The sequence below is a fragment of the Chlorocebus sabaeus genome, chromosome 2, assembly GCF_047675955.1.
Source record: "Chlorocebus sabaeus isolate Y175 chromosome 2, mChlSab1.0.hap1, whole genome shotgun sequence".
Lineage (NCBI taxonomy): Eukaryota > Metazoa > Chordata > Mammalia > Primates > Cercopithecidae > Chlorocebus > Chlorocebus sabaeus.
The window spans coordinates 63,879,047-63,898,482 of NC_132905.1; the positions used below are offsets into that span (position 1 = coordinate 63,879,047).

The 19,436-nt window shown below is 49.3% G+C and overlaps 1 protein-coding gene across 1 annotated transcript in view; it reads left to right on the plus strand.

The window, feature by feature from the left end:
• The window catches only part of LOC140709655 (ectonucleoside triphosphate diphosphohydrolase 6-like), a 46,341-nt gene extending 29,611 nt beyond the window's left edge, over positions 1-16,730 (plus strand). Inside the window, 1 exon segment of the mRNA XM_073009040.1 lies at positions 112-16,730. Coding sequence (XP_072865141.1) covers positions 112-210 — 99 coding nt within the window. The 3' untranslated portion in view covers positions 211-16,730.
• The last annotated feature ends 2,706 nt before the right edge of the window (positions 16,731-19,436 follow it).

Below are 19,436 nucleotides of genomic sequence, written 5' to 3' on the forward strand. Positions count from 1 at the left end.
ACTGGGTTTGTGTCCCCCAGCCCATCCCTGGCTTCCAAGGAGCCACAGCCTCTGATGCACAAGCCTTTCCTGTCTGCGTGATGGTCCCCTCTCCCTCTCTGTCTTTTCAAGCTCACTCGGAAAATTGACAATGTTGAGACCAGCTGGGCTCTGGGGGCCATTTTTCATTACATCGACTCCCTGAACAGACAGAAGAGTCCAGCCTCATAGCGGCCGAGCCACCCCTGTCCCCGTCAGCAGTGTCTGCATAAACCCTCCTGTCCTGGACGTGACTTCATCCTGAGGAGCCACAGTACAGGCCGTGGTGGCACTTTCTGCACACTGACTCTGGGACTTGCAGAAGGCCTGGTGCTGCCCTGGCATCAGCCTCTTCCAGTAACATCTGGCCAGAGGGCTGTCTGGACCTGGGCCCTGCCCAATGCCCCCTGCCTGCCTGGGCTCCAAGTGGGCAGGACCAGGACAGAACCACAGGCACACACTGAGGGGCAGCATGGTTCCCTGCCTACCCCATCCCTGTGCCCCGTCCGCGGGGCTGTGGCTTCTGCCATGCGTGTCCCTGCAATGGGAGTCTTGTCTCCCAGCCCGTCAGTTGCCTCCCCAGGGCAGATCTCCCCTTCCTGCGAGAGTCTGGGAGGTGGTGCAGGCTGTCCTGGCTGCTCTGGGGAAGCCGAGGGACAGCCATCACACCCCTGAGACAGTGGGTCTGGGCGGCACCACTGGCAACTCTGGACTTGAGCGTGTTTGCCTCTTCCTTGGGTATGAATGTGTGAGTTCACCCAGAGGCCTGCTCTCCTCACACCCTGTGTGGTTTGGGGTTAATGATGGAGGGAGACACCTCCTCACGGATGGCAAGTGCCCACTCTTCAGGGAATCTCCCAGCATGGGCGATGCCAGGCGTGAGCTGCTGTAAACAATTTGTGGCTGTGCTGCTTGAGTGACGTCTCTGTCATGTGGGTGCCAAGTGCTTGTGTAGAAACTGTGTTCTGAGCCCCCTTTTCTGGACACCGACTGTGTCCTGTGAATGTATCGCTACTGTGAACCGTTGCTGCCTAGCCAGGGCCATGTCTTAGATGCAGCTGTGCTGCGGGTCGGCTGAGCCACAGTCCCAGAACCAAGCTCTCGGTGTCTCGGGCCACAATCCATCCACCTCGGGCTGACCCCACCTCCTCCATGGACAGTGTGAGCCCCGAGCCATGCGTCCTGCTCAGTGTGGCATGGGTGCCCAGGGCCGAGCCCGCCCCGCTGCTTCAGTGAATGTACAGTGCCCGGCACGAGCTGAACCTCATGTGTTCCACTACCAATAAAAGGTTGACAGGGGCTTCCTCTCCTCTGGGCTTCCTCTCGTTGAGTGACAGGAGTACTTGCCCACCTGGCACCTGAGATCCCTGTTTACTAAAGCTTAGAAAAACTGCCAAACAGGGTGATGTATTTCCAGTCCTGTCGACGTCCCTCCTGAGGACGCAGCAGTGGAGGGCCCCTGGGGGCCGGGGCTGGTGAAGGGTCTGGCTAATGGCCCCAGCCCTCCCAGCATCTGTTGAGCACAGAGCTCCTCCCATGCCGGGCCAGCAACCCACAGCATGGCCAGGCAAGGCCTGGGCACATCACCTCGGGTGAGCTGCAAGTCTGCACGTCATTGTGTTCAGCAAGGATCTGGTTTTGGTCTGGAAGCGTCCCAAAGGTGTTGCATGGCAGGGAAACTGCAGACCAGCCCATACCCTGAGTGCTTGTGCCTGAAGCCCCGGCAACCAACTGTGACAGGAGGACAGGGTCTGGCCCTAGGGCCTCCCAGGGCGCAGCGAATGCTGATGGAGTCATGTGGTAGAGGCCTGCGCAGAGCAGGAAAGGACAGACGAAAAGAGGAACAGTTTCCTCCCTCCCAGAGCCCGGGCCTCACAGTGGGCAGGGGCAGGAGAGGGGTCTGGGCAGAAACCTTCCTGAGGTCTGAGCAGCTGTGTGCCTGCAGGGCACTCAGGGAAGGGACGAAGGGAGGATGGCCATGCTGCACACCAGTGCGGCCCCAACCCTGGAGGCTGGAGGGAGACCCTGGGACAGGAATGAACCCCTCAGAGAACTGGAGCCAGCTATTCTCTGCCTAGCAGTCTCCTCAAAACGTAAACCTTGGGGAAGAGGTCTGGAGGTCAGCGTATGACACAGGCTGAGAAAGAGCAGGAGAGATGGTCCCTCAACGAGTCAAAAGTCGCATTAGGACTAGGGCTAGGAAGCTTGCTTCTGGCGCGCATGACAAGGCCTATCCTCCCCGCTCACCACCCCGGCCTGGGCTGGGTCCCCGCCAGCACCTTTACTTCTGTAATATCCACTAGCTTAAATATTTAAAGAACTCCGGAGGCTGAGAATCAAACGCGTGAAGGTAAAGCCAAAATCAATTTGGTCCATTTAAAGAAGGTCAGTGACCTCATGCCTGAAAAAGGCAAACAACTGGAAGTTTTCCAAAAGTGCACCAAATAAGTCATGGAATATTTCTGGGCCCGGCAAATTATGCAAGTCATTTCTCTCTGAGTGTCTTTTGTGATAATGAAGTAGGCTCTCATTTGTCAAAAATAGCTACACATGCACATCGTAAAAGAAGCAAACTAGGATTGCTTGAAAATTCTGTTCCCTCAGAGGATGTGTGCATTGACGAGCTCAGACAGGTCTAACGCACCCCAACGCCACCCCAGCCCACGTACGCCATGTCACTTAGTACCCATTGCTGCCCACTGAGCTGCCTCAGTCCTGCAGTGCCCGTGTCTGGATGGCAGGACCACAGAGCAGTGAGTTTCAGGGCATAAGCAGACGTCGCCACGTTGCCTTCAATCCTACTGGACAAGCATCTGTGCTGGCCTCCCCCATGTCCTAACAGCTACAGCCAATTTAATCTTTGCCATTCTGGCAGATTTAGAAAAATGATAACTGATAGTTTTAATGTGCATGGATCTAATTCATCTGGTATATCTAAGTTGTATTTCTGTGAAACATCTGTTCATATCCCTTGCCAATTTTCTATAAGATTATCATCATTTTTTTAATTGTAGATCTTTATTAAGGAAATTAGCCCATTGTGATACAATGTGTTCAGAATTTATCTTTTTGTGACTTCTAAGTTTCATGTCATAATTAGGAAGGCTTCTCCACAGAGATAGTTTTAAAAGTTAACCAAAAGGTATTTTTATAGTTTTAGTTTCTTAACTTTTTGTTTGTTTGTTTTTGAGACAGAGTCTCACTGTTGGCAAGGCTGAAGTGCAGTGGCACGATTTTCATTTTGGCTCACTGCAACCTGTGGCTCCCAGGCTCAAGCAATTCTCCTGCCTCAGCCTCCCGAGTAGCTGGGATTATAGGCACGTGCCACCACGCCCAGCTAATTTTTGTATTTTTAGTAGAGATGGGGTTTCACCATGTTGGCCAGGCTGGTCTCGAACTCCTGACCTCAGGTAATCCACCCACTTCAGCCTCTCAGAGTGCTGGGATTACAGGCATGAGCCACTGCACCTGGCCTTGTTTTTTAATTATTCATTTATTTATTTATTTTTGAGATAGAATCTCCCTTTGTCACCCAGGCTGGAGTGCAGTGGTGCAGTGTGGGCTCACTGCAGCCTCTACCTCCCAGGTTCAAGCAATTGTCCTGCCGCATCCTCCTGAGTAACTGGGATTACAGGCACCTGCTACTGGGTCCAGCTAATTTTTGTATCTTTAGTAGAGATGGGGTTTCACAGTCTTGGCCTGGCTGGTTTTGAACTCCTGACCAGGTGATCCGTTCATCTGGGCCTCCTAAAGTGCTGGGATTACAGGCATGAGCCACTGCACCCTACCTTAACATTTTTAAATATGTTCAGGCACAACAAATCATTGTTGCAGGGTGAATTTGATTTTTAGAACCATTTCAGAGTCGTCAGAAGGCAAATGTGGCCAGGCATGGTGGCTCACGCCTGTAATCCCAGCATTTTGGAGACCGAGGCGGGTGGATCACTTGAGGTCAGGAGTACGAGACCACCCTGGCCAACATGGTGAAACCCCGTCTCTAATAAACATACCAAAAAAAAAAAATTAGCCGGGCATGGTGGTGTGCTCCTGTAATCCCAGCTACTAGGGAGGCTGAGGTGTGAGAATTGCTTGAACCCAGGAGGCAGGGGTTGCAGTGAGCCGAGATCGTGCCACTGCACTCCAGCTTGGGCAACAGTGAAACTCCGTCTCAAGAAAAAAAAAAAAGGCAAATGTGATATTCAGACTAGGTTAATACCATTTTTGGATAAAATCAAGGATGATGGCCCGGCATGGTGGCTCATGCCTGTAATCCCAGCACTTTGGGAGGCTGAGGTGGGTGAATCACGAGGTCAGGAGTTCGAGACCAGCCTGACCAACATGGTGAAACCCCCGTCTCTACTAAAAACACAAAAAGTTAGCTGGGCCTGGTGGTGCACGCCTGTAGTCCCAGCTACTCTGGAGGCTGAGGCAGGACAATTGCTTGAACCCAGGAGGTGAAGGTTGCAGTGAGCAGAGATTGCGCCACTGCACTCCAGCCTGGGTGACAGAGCAAGACTGAGACTCCATCTCAAAAAATCAAGGATGACAATAGAAATGAGGCAGTTCCACGAGGGAGCTCTCAGGAGCGCGTGGGTCACAGCCATCAGTGGCAGAGTCCCCCGGCAAGGTCTTTGAGGAGCCACACTTGGGCGTGCAGTCTCTGGTAGAGGTGTTTAATATGACCTGTGTGGAGGCCATGAGATGTGGGGCATGTTTGAAGCAACTGGGGCTGTTCATCCTGCAACAAGGAGCTTTTGGCTGGACAGCAATATGACAGGTGTCTTCACTATTACTGGAGGATTGTCAGACACTGGCTTTTGCCGTGTGGCTCCAGGGGCAGCGGAAGTTATGGGGACACTGCTGTCGGGTTTCTCACTCAAGCATTGCTCACTCACACAATGAACGATGTCCAGGGCTAAGGTGGGCTCGTCCTTGGGATGTGCCCCTTCACCTGTGGGCATCGGGGTGCTTGAGAAAGGAGCCTGCGTGAATGAGAGGTTAGAGTCAGGTTCTTCCAGTGTCTTCACACTCATCAGATTCTTGGATTCGCCTTGAAAATGATTTTGAAAATCACGGTCAGGTAAGCCTACTTACCTCTCTCCCCCTTAATTGTAAATGAATAACGGTAGTTGTGTTTATGGAGTGCTTGCTGTGTGTCAGGCATAGTGCAAACTGGACTGTGTGTCGTGTGGTCAGAGACTGAATGCTCAGCCTCAAGGCAGGTACCGTGCATCTCCATCCTGCCACCGAGAGAGAAGCAGGCCTGCAGGAGCTTGAGGACTTACCTGGACCCACTGAGACCCAATTCTGCAGGCTTCCTACACCTAAAACAGTGGGCCACCTTGCCTCCCAAAGTGGGAAGTGTTTCCAGAGGAATGTTTACTGATCACATCAGGCCATGTGCTCATTCTCAAAGGCAGGTGCTCCCCTGAAGAATCAGCCATCTCCATAACAGTGTGCTTGTAATGCTTACAAAAATAGTTACACAGTTGAGAGAAATAATAACTCCCTCTAGGCCTCACTGCCCCTTTATCATTTTAACAGCCTCTGATGATTTTCCTGTTATTGATTCAGTGGATAAAGGTTTCCATTTAAGAGCTTAAGTGCAGCCTTGTGAATCTTACTACCTGCCACATGATTTACATAGTTCAGAAGCAGACATCCCCCTATAAGGACTCCTGTTTCAAGAAACCTCTCTAGAGGTCAGAAGAGCCCACAGCCAAGTTTTATGGCACAGCACAGGGTGGTAGGATAGCTCTAAATACAGCGTCCAAGAGGGTCGAGTGTTCAACTGGCACAGAGATGTGGTTCCTTCAGACCTACCAGGGAGGACAGCCAGGGATCGCATGGTTTTGTAAATTAAAATGCCCAAGCTCACAGATCTGCAAGGACTTACCTTAAAGCAACAGGGAGGCTGGGTGTGGTGACTCACACCTATAATCCCAACACTTTGGAAGGCTGAGGTGGGCAAATCACAAGGTCAGGAGTTTGAGACCAGCCTGGCCAATATGGTGAAACCCCATCTCTACTAAAAATACAAATATTGGCCAGGCATGGTGGCAAGCACCTGTAGTCCTAGCAACTCGGGAGGCTGAGGCAGGAGAATCGCTTGAACCCGGGAGGCAGAGGTTGCAGTGAGCCGAGATCACGCCACTGTGTCTCAAATAAATAAATAAATAAAGCAACAGGGAGAGGCTGGATGCAGTGGCTTATGCCTGTAATCCCAGCACTTTGGGAGGCCAAGGCGGGTGGATCACAAGGTCAGGAGTTCAAGACCAGCCTGGCCAACATAGTGAAACCCTGTCTGTATTAAAAATATAAAAATTAGCCAGGCATGATGGCCCATGCGTGTAATCCTAGCTACTTGAGAGGCTGAGGCACAAGAATCACTTGAACCTGGGAGGCAGAGGTTGCAGTGAGCCGAGATCATGCTGCTGCACTCCAACCTAGGGGGCAAAGCAAAACTCTCAAAAAAACAAAAAACGAAAAAACAGGGAGAGTTTTCCTGTTGATAGTCCCCTGGGCTGTCTCCTGTTTGGGGCTTTATGAATAAGGCTTCTATGACCATTCTTGTGCAAGTCTTTTATAGGCACATGTTTTTATTTCATTTGGATGAATATCTAAAGGCAGAATGGCTGGGTCATATGGCATGTGAATGTTTAACTTTATAAGAACCTACTGGGCTTGGCGCAGTGGCTCACACCTGTAATCCCAGCATTTTGGGAGGCCGAGGCGGGCAGATCATGAGGTCAAGAGATCAAGACCATCCTGGTCAACATGGTGAAACCCTGTCTCTACTAAAAATACAAAAATTAGCTGGGTGTGGTGATGTGTGCCTGAGTCCCAGCTACTCAGGAGGTTGAGGCAGGAGAATTGCTTGAACCCAGGAGGCAGAGGTTGCGGTGAGCCAAGATTGCGCCACTGCACTCCAGCCTGGCAACAGAGTGAGACTGTCTCAAAATAAAAAAAGAACCTACCAAACCATTTTCCAACACGGCTGTAACAATTTACACTCCCATTAGCAGTGTATGAGAGTTCCTGTATAATATAAACCAGGGTTTTCAGCTTTCTATACATTAAGAGATTTCGAAGGACTTTTTTTTTTTTTACTGACTCTCCAGACATTGGTATAGTATTCAGCCTTAAAAAGAACTGAATTTCTAGCCGGGTGCAGTGGCTCACGCCTGTAATCCCAGCACTTTGGGAGGCTGAGGTGGGCGGATCACCTCAGGTCAGGAGTTTAAGAGGTCAGCCTGGCCAACATGGTGAAACCACGTCTCTACTAAAAATACAAAAATAAAATTACCTAGGTGTGGTGGTGAGCAACTGTAATCCCAGCTACTCGGGAAACTGAGGCAGGAGAATCGCTTGAACCCGGGAGGCAGAGGTTGCAGTGAGCTAAGATCGTGCCATTGCACTCCAGCCTGGATGACAGGGTGAGACTCTGTCGTTAAAAAAAAAAAAAATAGCTGGGCATGGTGGCAAATGCCTGTAGTCCCAGCTACTTGGGAGGCTGAGGCAGGAGAATCGCTTGAACCCAGTAGGCAGAGGTTGTGGTGAGCCGAGATTGTGCCACCACACTCCAGCCTGGGCAACAAAGCAAGACTCAAAAAAAAAAATTAAATTTCTGACCCATGCCGCAACATGGTGAACCTTGGAAACATTATGCTAAAGTGAAAAAAGCTAGACACAAAGGACTCCGTAGTGTATAATTCCGTTTATGTGAAATGGCCCATCCACAGAGACAGGTTGGTGGTTGCCAGGAGCTGGGGTAGGGGAGAAGGAAGAGTGACTGGTGCTCAGGGCTTTTGGGGGGTGATGAAAAAGTTTAACACTTAGATTATAGTGATGCTCGCACAACTCCGTAAATATACAGTAAACCATGGACTTGTGCACTTAAACAGGTAGCTTTCTGCTATAAAAATTATATCTCAGTAAAGCAGTTTGAAAAATGAAGACTCGAACTCTAGAAGGCAACAGTCTGAAAACAATAGGTTTCCTCCAGAGAGTTCCCTTGAGGTAAAGCTCATGCTTGTCTGAGAGCAGATGACCTTCCCTTGTCTTTTCAAACCTTAGACTCTTTTCAGTCTTGTCCTTGTCTCACCTTAGACCCTGAGAGGAGTATCAGACCTACTCGTTTGCTGGTGAACCCAAGTCCAGCAGGTGCTGCCCTGGTGCGGGGGTCCCTCAGCCACCTGTTGAGTGGCGGGAGGTTGCCTGTAAAAAGGAAGGAATTGAAATTCCCACACTAGGGATATTGGTCCTCCTCCACACCCCCACCCCGGCATTTCCTAGTGCAGCCAGCGATCCTCTTCTGTTTTCTCAGTGGGTGTGCCTGGCCTGGACTCCACCCAAGCCAAACAGCCGAGGTGAAATGGTTGGGCAGAGCAAACAGGCTTTCGCCAGGAGCCTTCCTTTACTTTCCCTTGGACAAATCACACTGGGCTCAAAGCCCCCGCTGGAATTCCTCCTGCTGCTGCAAGGCCCAGAGTGACCACATCACCTGCCTGATGGAGTCATGAGTCACTAGCTCTCTCTGGGTTTTACCTTGACCTAGTGAATGTTTTTCTAAGAATATTTTCTTATTGAGGTATCATTTTCATATAATAGGACACACAGATCTTAGGTGTACAGTTCAAGTCATTTTGGCAAATGCATGCACCCATGTGGCTCACACCCCTATCAAAATAGAGAATGTTGCTATTACCCCAGAAAACTCCACGAGTACCCTGCCCCTGGACTCTAGCAGCCCCTGTCTGGTGTCCGTCATGACATATTACTGTCACCCGTTCTGGAATGTTATGTAAATGGCATCGTCCAGTGTCTGCTCTTGTGTGTCTGGCCTTCAGCTAAGCATGGTGTTTGTGAGATTCATGCAGGTGGATGCGTGCAGCTCATTCCTTTTCATTGCTGAATAGTAAGTAATTATTTCAATATACCACACTTTGTTTCTTCATTTGCCTGTTGATAGTCCCCTGGGCTGTTTCCTGTTTGGAGCTTTATGAATAAGACTTCTGTGACCATTCTTGTGCAAGTCTTTTATAGGCATATGTTTTTATTTCTTTTGGATGAATATCTAAAGGCAGAATGGCTGGGTCATATGGCATGTGAATGTTTAACTTTATAAGAACCTACCTACTGGTTATAACCGGTTATAAGAACCTACCAACACGGCTATAACATTTTACTCTCCCATTAGCAGTGTGTGAGAATTCCAGTTGCTCCACATCCATGCTAGCACTTGGTACTGTCTGTAATTTTAATATTAACTGTTCTGGGGGGAGTACTGCTATCCTATTATGCTGTTGTCGTTTTTTTAAAACATAGGGTCTCACTAAGTTGCCCAGGCTGGACTCAAACTCCTGAGCTCAAGTGATTCTCCCACCTCAGCTTTGGAGTAGCTGGAACTATAGCTGCATGCCACCAAACCTGGATCCATTGAGTTTTAATGTGCATCACCCTGAGTGAGGTAGTGAATTTTAAAGGAGCCTCCAAGAATCCTCCTGCCCAGGCCAGCCTGCCTCCCCTCCCAAGCACCCTATTGCCTGGCATGCTGCATACAGAACCAATGGGACTCCTTCATAAGGATTCACCTGTGAGCCTGTATGTGCAAGGCAGCGCTACAGACGTGGGTTCCTCGCCCAGAGGTCCACAATCCAGGGTAGTGAATGGCCAACTCTTTTCGTAAAGAGCAGCCAGTAAATATTTCAGGCTTTGCAGGTCGTGCAGTCTCTGTTTTGGCTGCTCACCTCTGCTGTCGAAGGGTGACAGAACCTTAGACAACCGTAAATGAATGAGAGAAGCTGTGTCCTAACTTGATTTATGGACACTGAAATTCAATTTTCATATCATTGTAACACCATGATTACTTGGATTTTTTTTTCAATAATTTAAAAATGTAAAAGGTATTCCTAGCTTGAGAGCCGTACAAAAACAGTGGGGTTACCAGATCCAGAGGCTCCTGTGCTTGGTGCCCCGTTTCAGGCAGGCAGAGCAGCCAGCTCGGGGCACTTCTGCACTAGGCAGGCTCTCAGGAGCGGCTTCACAGTGAACCAGGCCAGCCCTGCGGAGCTCCAGCATCCCACCTGCTCCAGGAGGCAGCTTCCCCAGGATGAGTCCAGGTGGGGACCCACACCACTCCCAAGGGAAACACCGATGGGCCAGAGGAGGGCAAGAGCCAGGCGGGGAAGGGCTTGAGAGTGCCAGATTGGTGTTCACAGCCCCTCCCTGCCCAGCAGGTGGCTCCCAAGCTCCCTGATTATGGGCTTCCTCTGTCTCCCTCCAGCCTCGCTGACCTCAGTACTGCTCCCTGCTCACCTGGTCCCTTCGGAATCCACACATCAGGATGCCCACTAGCTTTGGCCCAGTGTTTGCTTTCACCCTGGCCACCTCCTCAAGTCTGTCTTTGCCCTGCCCATGCCCCAGCCTGGGGACCTGCCAGGAAGGGGTCTGGGGTGGGGGTATAGGATTATTGTCTTTCTTATGAGGTAGTGGTTTGCAGGAAGGGTGTTGGGCTCAGATCTCCATCTGGGGAGTGGAGTCTGCACCCTGTGGAGGCTCTGAGGAGGGGCCCCGGAGGCAGGAGGACCTGTGTGGAGTCTACTGCAGGGCCCCCAGCAACAGGACCCCAAGAGCAGTAGCCACGGGTTGGAAGAGGGTTGTGCATCCCCACAAGGAACAAAACACAATGGCCAGGCGTGGTGGCTCATGCCTGTAATCCCTGCACTTTGGGAGGCCGAGGTGGGTGGATCACCTGAGGTCAGGAGTTTGAGACCAGCCTGGCAAACCTGATGAAACCCCCTCTCTACTAAAAATACAAAAAATTAGATAGGTGCAGTGGCGGGCGCCTGTAATTCCAGCTACTCAGGAAGCTGAGGCAGAAGAATCGCTTGAACCTGGGAGGCAGAGGTTGCGATGAACCTAGATCGCGCCAAAAAAAAAAAAAAAGTAAGTCAAGTCCTGAGTTGGTGGCTCCTGGCCTCCTCCTGGGAAGACTGGCTGCTGGGCAGATTCCTTGTAGCTTGTGGAGAAGGCCTGGGTGTCGCTGGCACCACTGGTCTTAACGAAGGACCTAAAGCCCTGTTGGGTGTGGGGAGGGCCAAGAGGCATTGGATAAGGTAGGGAAGACAGTGGAAGACCCATGACTGTGGGATGTGGGACCCTGCAGGCCCGTGGCCCAGGTCCGGGGAGGTCCACCACACCCATAGACGCTGCCCACAAGGGGGTGGCTGCCAAGTGTGCCCGCAGTGCACTTTCACACTTGTATACACCAGACAGCGATGAAGAGCTTCTCCAGACCCCACTCCTCACAGCCCCTCCAGTTGCACACAGCGGGAGGTTCAGCCACTTCCTTCCTAACAGGGTAGAGGTCTGACACCTGAGGGCTTCCGGGAACAGGATGTGCTCTTTTGGGCTGGTCCCTCACACAGCATTATTCATCCATGTGGGAGAGCAAAGTCGTAGATGACTCATCCTTGTGTTGATGTGAATATGCCACAGTGTATTTATCCATTCCAGTGATGATAGACGTTTGCATCGTTTCCAGTTTGGGACTGTACTGAATAGGGCTGTTCTGAACGTTCTTGTACATGCCTTGGGGTGAGCATAAGTATTCATTTCTGTTGGGTGTTTTCTTTGGAGTAGAATTGCTAGGTCATAGGGAGGCGTTTGTTTAGTGAACACTGCCAGTTTTTCAAAGGGATTGTACTAACCCATAAGGAGTTGTGTTGATGTGGAAACTGAAGGCGCCGAGAAGAACATTAGGGTCAGTGGGTGACATCAGGGACACCCCCAAACTGATATTGAGGGGGTCCAACCTGAGGTGTTCAGGACCATTTCACAGGCGTCCCAAAGGACAGGGGCTCCAGCTGACACTGTCAGTCCTGACAAGAGAGGACGGAAATAGAATCTCCAGCATTTGCTGTAGGATTTGGATTTGAGGGGCTGTGAAAGGGGAGATTCTTGGAAATGCGAGACTGGGAGTCTGGAGTGGAGAGCAGCATGCTTTGATGGAACTGTGGGCCGTGGAGACACAGGGTGAGGAAGGAGTCAGAGCCCAGGCAGGCTGGCCGGCTGGGCAAGTCCCATGGGTTCAGAGAAGAGGCAAGGGTTTGAATGCCTTCCCCTCCAGAACTTGTGTTGAATTTCGATTGCTGGTGTAATAGTATTGGGAGGTGGGGCCTTTAAGAGGCAATTAAGCCGTGAGGGCTGCACCCTTATGGAGGGTTTAATGCCTTAGTGAAAGGGCTTTGGGAGTGAGTTCTCTCTTGGCTTTTCACTTTCTGCCATGTGAGCATGCAGCCCTCCTCCCCTCCGGAGGACACACCGTGCGAAAGACACCATGGAAGAAGCAAAGGGCCTCACCAGGCCCCAAACCTGCTGGCATCTTGACCGCACACTGAGAAGGACACTCCATCCTTAGACTTTTCAGCCCCCAGAACCGTGAGGTTGTATTAGTTCATTTTTGCATTTCTCTAAATACTTGAGACTGGGTAATTTATAAAGAAAAGAGGTTTAATTGGCTCATAGTTCTGCAGGCTGTACAGGAAGCGTAGTACCGATGTCTGCTCAGCCTCTGTGGCGGCCTCAGGAATCTTACAGTTATGGTGGAAGGCGAGGTGGGAGGCAGCAGATCACATGGCCAGAGCAGAAGCAAGGGGTGGGGCCCACACTTTTAACCAGATTTCACGAAAACTCACTATCTTGAGAACAGCATCAAGGAGATGGCGCTAAACCATTCATGAGAAATCCACCCCATTATCGAGTCACCTCTCATCAGGCCCCACCTCCAAAACAACATGATTACAATTCACCATGAGGTTTGGGTGGGAACACAGACCCGAACTGTATCAGAGGTCTTTGTGTTTTGTGTGGATGTGAAGCTCAGTGCCTGGCTGGCAGTAGGTGCACTGCAGATGGAACCAGTGTCTGATGAATGAAGGAAGGGTCCTTTGCTGGTGGGGTCCGGGTCTCACTGACCTACTGTCCCCTCGGGGCCTAACGGGTGGGAAGTGGCCAGATGGAGGACTCCTCCTGGGTTGTCTGAGGACACCAGACCGGCGCACTTGGGTGGCGCAGAAGCAGTTCCTAGGGAACACTTGTTTTCCAGCGCCATTTCCACAGGTGCTGTGCTCATCCTGTGTTCATCCTTCTCACATTAATTCAGGCCATCTGAAGAGAGCCAGGCTTTCTCAGTGTGAATTTAACCTGTCCTCTGGAGAGGCAGACATTTTAACAGCCAGGCCCATGGGTGCACTGGAATCTTCCACTCAGTACTATGCTGGCAGGTTTGTGTTGGCCAGACCGGGTGGGAGGACCCCTGAGCGTCTAAGTGCCGATTTCATCCCGGGCCTGATACTGACTGAGCAGGAAGTGGCGGGGTGCAGACATGCATATCAGTGGCTCAGCCTGGCCTTCTATGCCCTGCCCCTTGGATGAAACCCACCGCCTGGTCACTATGGGGCAGCGGGGAGTGCAGTCCATTGCTCAGCTCCACAGTGACCACCACAGCTTCCAGGGTGGGCCCATTTAACATATACCCCCTCCCCCAAAGTCAGGACATGTTTCTGACTTGGAAGACAGCAGGGTGGTGGCCCCAAGGTGTGACCAGTTTGCTATCTCTTTAGCATGCTCATCTGTCCCTCACTAACTCCTGTCAGGGGAGGGCTGGGGCAGGGTACCAGACCCACTCTCGTCCCAGCTCTGGAACTCATCTCCCAGTCATTCAGTAGCAGCAGTTAGGCCTAGCTCACAGATGCCTTGAGGCCCCCTGAAAGCCCCCGCGCCCCTATCTGCATACTGGGGAAGTCCTGGTAGAACTGGGCCACTGGGTTAGAAACGCAGCCCGCCCTGCGGCAGAGATTCCCACATTGCACAGTGAAAATATGCCCTGGAGATGGCCGAGTGCGGTGGCTCATGCCTGTAATCCTAGCACTTTGGGAGGCCAAGGCAGGTGGATCACCTGAGGTTGGGAGTTCGAGACCAGCCTGGCCAATATGGTGAAACTCCATCTCTACTAAAAATACAAAAATTAGATGGGTGCCTATAATCCCAGCTGCTCAGGAGGCTGAGGCACAAGAATCGCCTGAACCTGGGAGATGGAGGTTGCAGTGAGCCGAGATCGTGCCATTGCACTCCAGCCTGGGCAACAAGAGCAAAACTCTGTCTCAAAAAAAAAAAAAAAAAAATGCCCTGGAGGTGCTCACTAAGCAGGTGGAATTCTGGGTTTGGGGCTTTGGGAATGTGCTAGTCACAAGCCCTGTCAAGAGTTTTTATTTGCAAGTTTGGGAAACTGCCTCAAGTATTATCTGCACTTCTACAAACAGTGTCCTAGAAACCTGTACTGTTACTAGGAAATGTAATATACTACATATGTTAGTGTGTAATATACTGCGTTATGTTACAGCAGAGTAAGTGATGTTTGTCCTTCTTGGTGCCCTGAATCAGACTCAGTGTGGGTTTGTCCCCCGGGTGGCGATGCTAAGTTGCATCACTTCATGAGGCTGGAGTCTGCCATACCTCTCCATTGCAAATCCCTTTTCCCTTTTATAGCTAATAAAGGTAAAGTGTAGGGTGAGGTTTCGAGATGCAGTGAATCCCCTGTTCCCCTGTGGCCGCTGTCCAGTAGTTCTCAAAATCTCCTGTATTGATTTGGCATCCTGTAGAGAGAAACGGCTTCCTTCTTCCCCATCTCCATTTTGTTTCTTCTTAGTATCACTCTGGTCTCATGGATTCTTTTTCCTTTAATGTCAGTGTGTTAAAATCATTAATGTCATGAAGAATATCTGTTGACACACCCCAGTGAAGGGAAGGCATCAGTTCCACAGTGTCATTCCAGCTGGTGGGCTCTTTATTCCCTTGTGCTTTATAATTACCAGCCTCTCAAAAGTAATGCATTTGTTATTTATCTTCATTTCCTGAAAGCCTGGGTCTGTGTTCCTTTCTAACACGAAATTGACCAGCACAGATCTGCCAGTGGCGTTGCTGGGATCCCAGAGAGATTTTCCCTCCACACCTGCAGTCTCAAGGGCTGGCGGTGCTTCTGAGTCACTCATTTCGTCAGCAATCAATGACACACTCTTCAGGTCCTCAAGAAGCTTAAGCCTAGCAGACCAAAAATATCTGTTTTCCACACCCCACTTCTAAGTCCCACAGAATTTTAATCCATTCACAAGACATCTTTCATCTCTTTTTCTGAGGCAGACGACAGGGGACTTGCTACAGTTCGAATCTTAAATACCTATTTAAAAGAACTTTAGGCTGGGCACAGTGGCTCATGCCTGTAATCCCAACACTTAGAGGGACCGAGTTGGGTGGATGGCTTGAACCCATGAGTTCAAGAGCAGCCTAGGCAACATAGCAAAACCTCATCTCTATAATAAATACAAAAATTAGCTGAGTATGCTGGCATGCACCTGTAGTTCCAGCTACTTGGGAGGCTGAGGTGGGAGGATAACCTGTGCCTAGGGGATCGAGGCTGCAGTGAGCCGTGATCACACCACAGCATTCCAGCCTGGGCAACAACACCATGAGACCCTGTCTCAAAAAACAGATAAAAGAACTTTAAAGGTAATGTATTATCTCCAACAACACAGAATAGCTCACTACAATAGTAACTAAACCAGAACCAGCATCCATCCCTTCTTAGTGATTTTTTAAAAATGACCTCCCAAAAAGAGAAGAGACGTAGAGGACAGTCTAAAACAGGGATTCCCTGATGCTGAGGTTAGTAGATGCTCTGGCCTGGTCACTGCTCTGATCCAGGCTGCCAGAACAATCCTTTCTCTTAGAAGGGTAAACCTGCTTTTCAGCTTTATATAAAATAAAAGCATAGCCCAATTTCTTTCTATTTTGCCTGTTCTGAAGCCTGGCAGTTTCGTTGCTAAAATGGAAGATGAAGCTGAATCCAACTGTTGGTTATTTGCAGAAGGAAAAAAATCTTTTCCCTGGCCCATGTTAGGGTCTCCAGCTAGGGCGCCTCTAATTACACCAGCCAAAGACAATTCAAGCAGGCAAGAGAAAAACAAGTTAATTGGCAGTACCTGGCAATGAATAACCCAAAGTGGGGTCAGAACTTGGGTTCATCTATCATCTTAGGCTGACACAAAGGAAAAGGCCTGGAGCTTCTGGGCAGGAGAGGCATGTTGTGGGAAGGTGTCTTGGTCTATTTTGTGCTGCTGAAACAGAATGCCACATACTGTGTAATTTATAAAGAAAAGTGGCTTATCAGGCTCATGGTTCTGAAGACTGGGAAATCAAGAGCATGGCACTGGCATCTGGTGAGGGCCTTTATGCTACGTTGTCCCATGGAAGGAGGGTGGAAGTGCAAGAGAGGGTGAAAGAGACAGAACAAGAGAGGGCCAAACTCATTTTTATAACAACCCACTCCCACAATGGCATTAATCTATCCTTGAGGGTGGAGGCCTCATGGCCTAATCACCTTTGAACAGTCCTACCTCTTACACAATGGCAATTAAATTTCAACATGAGTTTTGGAGGGCGTATTCAAACCTCAGCAGAAGGTGCCCAGGAAAAGTATGGTAAACAAGGGTTCTTTAGGAAGGTTTGTTATGCAAATAAGTCAGTACCTTCTTCCATTGATAAGAGTTGTTACAAGATATCCTCTTCCTTGCATGGAAGAGGGAGACATGGAAATTTCCTTTATAATAAATGTGAATTTCTTTTACAAAATAAAAACGGTTTTTAGAGCCTTTCCTGTGGTCTGCTGGTCTTGATGGCCTTTAACTCAAAATAATCCACATGCAAAGAGGCATATTTTGGGGTGGCATATCCCAGTGCCCCTCAGATGCTTGTTTTGTGAACTGTCCAAGTGGATGCCCACCTCAGGACCTTTGCATTTGCTATTTCCCCAGATTCATTCATTCCTTCTTTTTTTTTTTTTTTTTTTTTTTTTTTAGACGGACTCTTGCCCTGTGGCCTAGACTGCAATCTCAGCTCACTGCAGCCTCCACCTCCTGGGTTCAAGCAATTCTCCTGCCTCAGACTCCCAAGTGCTGGGATTACGGGCATGTGCCACCATGCCCAGCTAATTTTTGTATTTTTGGTAGATACAGGGTTTCATCATGTTGGCCAGGCTGGTCTCGAACTCCTGGCTTCAAGTGATCCACCCACCTTGGCCTCCCAAACTGCTGAGATTACAGGTGTGAGCCACTGCACCTGGTCCATTCTTTCACTTTTTGTAGTCTCAGCTCAAATATCACCTCCTGTAACTAACAGCTCAACCTGCTTTTCTTCACAATACTTTATCTAAAAATCATTTATTTGAAAATGATGGCCAGGTGTGGTGGCTCACGCCTGTAATCCCAGCATTTTGGGAGGCCAAGGCGGGCAGATCACCTGAGGTCAGGAGTTAAAGACCAGCCTGGAAACATAGTGAAATCCCGTCTTCACTAAAAATACAAAAATTAGCTGGGCATGGTGGCGGGCGCCTATAATCCCAGCTACATGGGAGGCTGAGGCAGGAGAATTGCTTGAATCCAGGAGGCGGAGGTGGCAGTTAGCAGAGATTGCACCACTGCACTCCAGCCTGGGTGACAGAGCAAGACTCCATCTCAAAAGCATTAATAAACAAATAAATAAATAACCTGAAAATGGCTGAGATAATTAATCCTGGGACTCATTTAGCCACTCCAGCAATAGTAGCGGCCAGAGGAGGTGAAGAGACATGATGATGAGAGGGCTCCTCCCTGCATCAACCATGTGCATTATGAAGAGTCACATCATGAAGATTCAGTATTGGACTAAGTGCTACAGGAGAGGGGAAGGACCATGGCGGCTCCCAGGAAGAAGAAATTACATCTGGGTAAGATAACTGTTAAAGAAAAAAAAAATCAATAGCATTTGTTAAAGCATGGTACCAAAGACTTTATTCACAACCATCATGATAGGTACAGGGACCACTGCAACAGGGTCTTGCGGCAGGGGAGAGAAATTGGGCTCAACTCCAAAAACAGCATGGGCAAGTGGGCATTTATAGCCAAGGACCAGGGGAGGGGTCAGTGGATGGACAGTTATTAAAAGGACACTTCAGGGGTCTGAGGGATTGTGGCTAAACCACCTCACAGGATTCCTGCTGAAGGCAGGCCAGGGTGATTGGACATCATGGGGGATGGTGGAGCACGGGGAGCCTGATCAGATGTCACCGAGGGGGGATCAGCTATCAGGGACAGGGAGTCCTTGCTAAATTGACAAAGCAGGGATTACTAAAACGTATGTCACAGGGAAGTGTACAATGGCCCTAGGAGAAGGCTCAGAAGCCTGACTAGAGTTTGGTCAAAGAATTTTTGTCAGGATCTTAGAAAATTTCATAAAGTGTAGCTCTGAAAGAAAGGACTTAAAATTTATTTAACCAGAGCACACAGAATTAAAAGTCAATCCAGTAAGAGAATATATAGGCCTTAAATCAACAACCATTAGTGAAGTCTGTGGCCTCTAGTTTTTCTTACTAAAACTCCAATTATAAAAGAAATATTGTGGAAAAAACAGGAAATACAAAATATATGGAGAAAATAAGGAAACCCCCCTGATAATTCTTCCATTCAGAAATAACCAGTGTTTAGGTTTGGATATGCACCTGTGTTTCTAACACAGTAGTCCATAGCCACATGTGGTTATTTAATTTAAATTTAAATTGACTAAATTAAAATAATATTTAAATCATTACTGTCATTTCTGCATTACATCCTTATTTTTGTCTTTCATTTATCAGTATTGTCATCTATCACACCTTCCTAGCTAGCTATTAAAATAGTCATTCCTTTTAGCAGCACAGTGGTTTATGATATTAACTTTGAGCATAGATACCTTGTTCCGGGCTTGTGCAGTGGAGCAGGGCTTGGCTGGGGTGAACCTTGGCTGTTTCCCTTATTAGCTGTGTGGGCTTAGGCAAGAGTTAACTTCCCTGTGGCTCACCTTCTCCATTGTCAAGCAGGAGTAATAGCGGGCTATTTGCAGAGATCAGGAGTTAATATACGTACACTGCAAGTAATGATCAATAAGTGTCAGCTCCTCCATTCTTTGCCAGGTGTGCACCACAGCTGGGGGATTAACCTTTACCACACCACAGCAGAAAACATATTTGCATAGCTTGCTTTTTGTCTTGTGAAGCTTTGCTTGAACTCTATTCCCCAGAGTGGTAGAAGTGGTCATGGGGCACTATCCTTTTTTTGACTTCTGAATTGCCAGATCACCCTCAGAGAGATTGCGTAAGTGTTTGGAGCTTGCAGCCAAGCTCGACCCCACAGCCCTGCCATCTGTGCCCGAAGTTCGATCTTGTTGGCTCCAGAATCCCTAGGATATAGTGCAGGAGTGAATCCCGAGCTGGAGCTGGGTGGGCTGTGGGGTCATTCCAGATTGATTAACCTCCGACCTCTGAAGTCTGCAGGTGGAAGGGGCTCCAG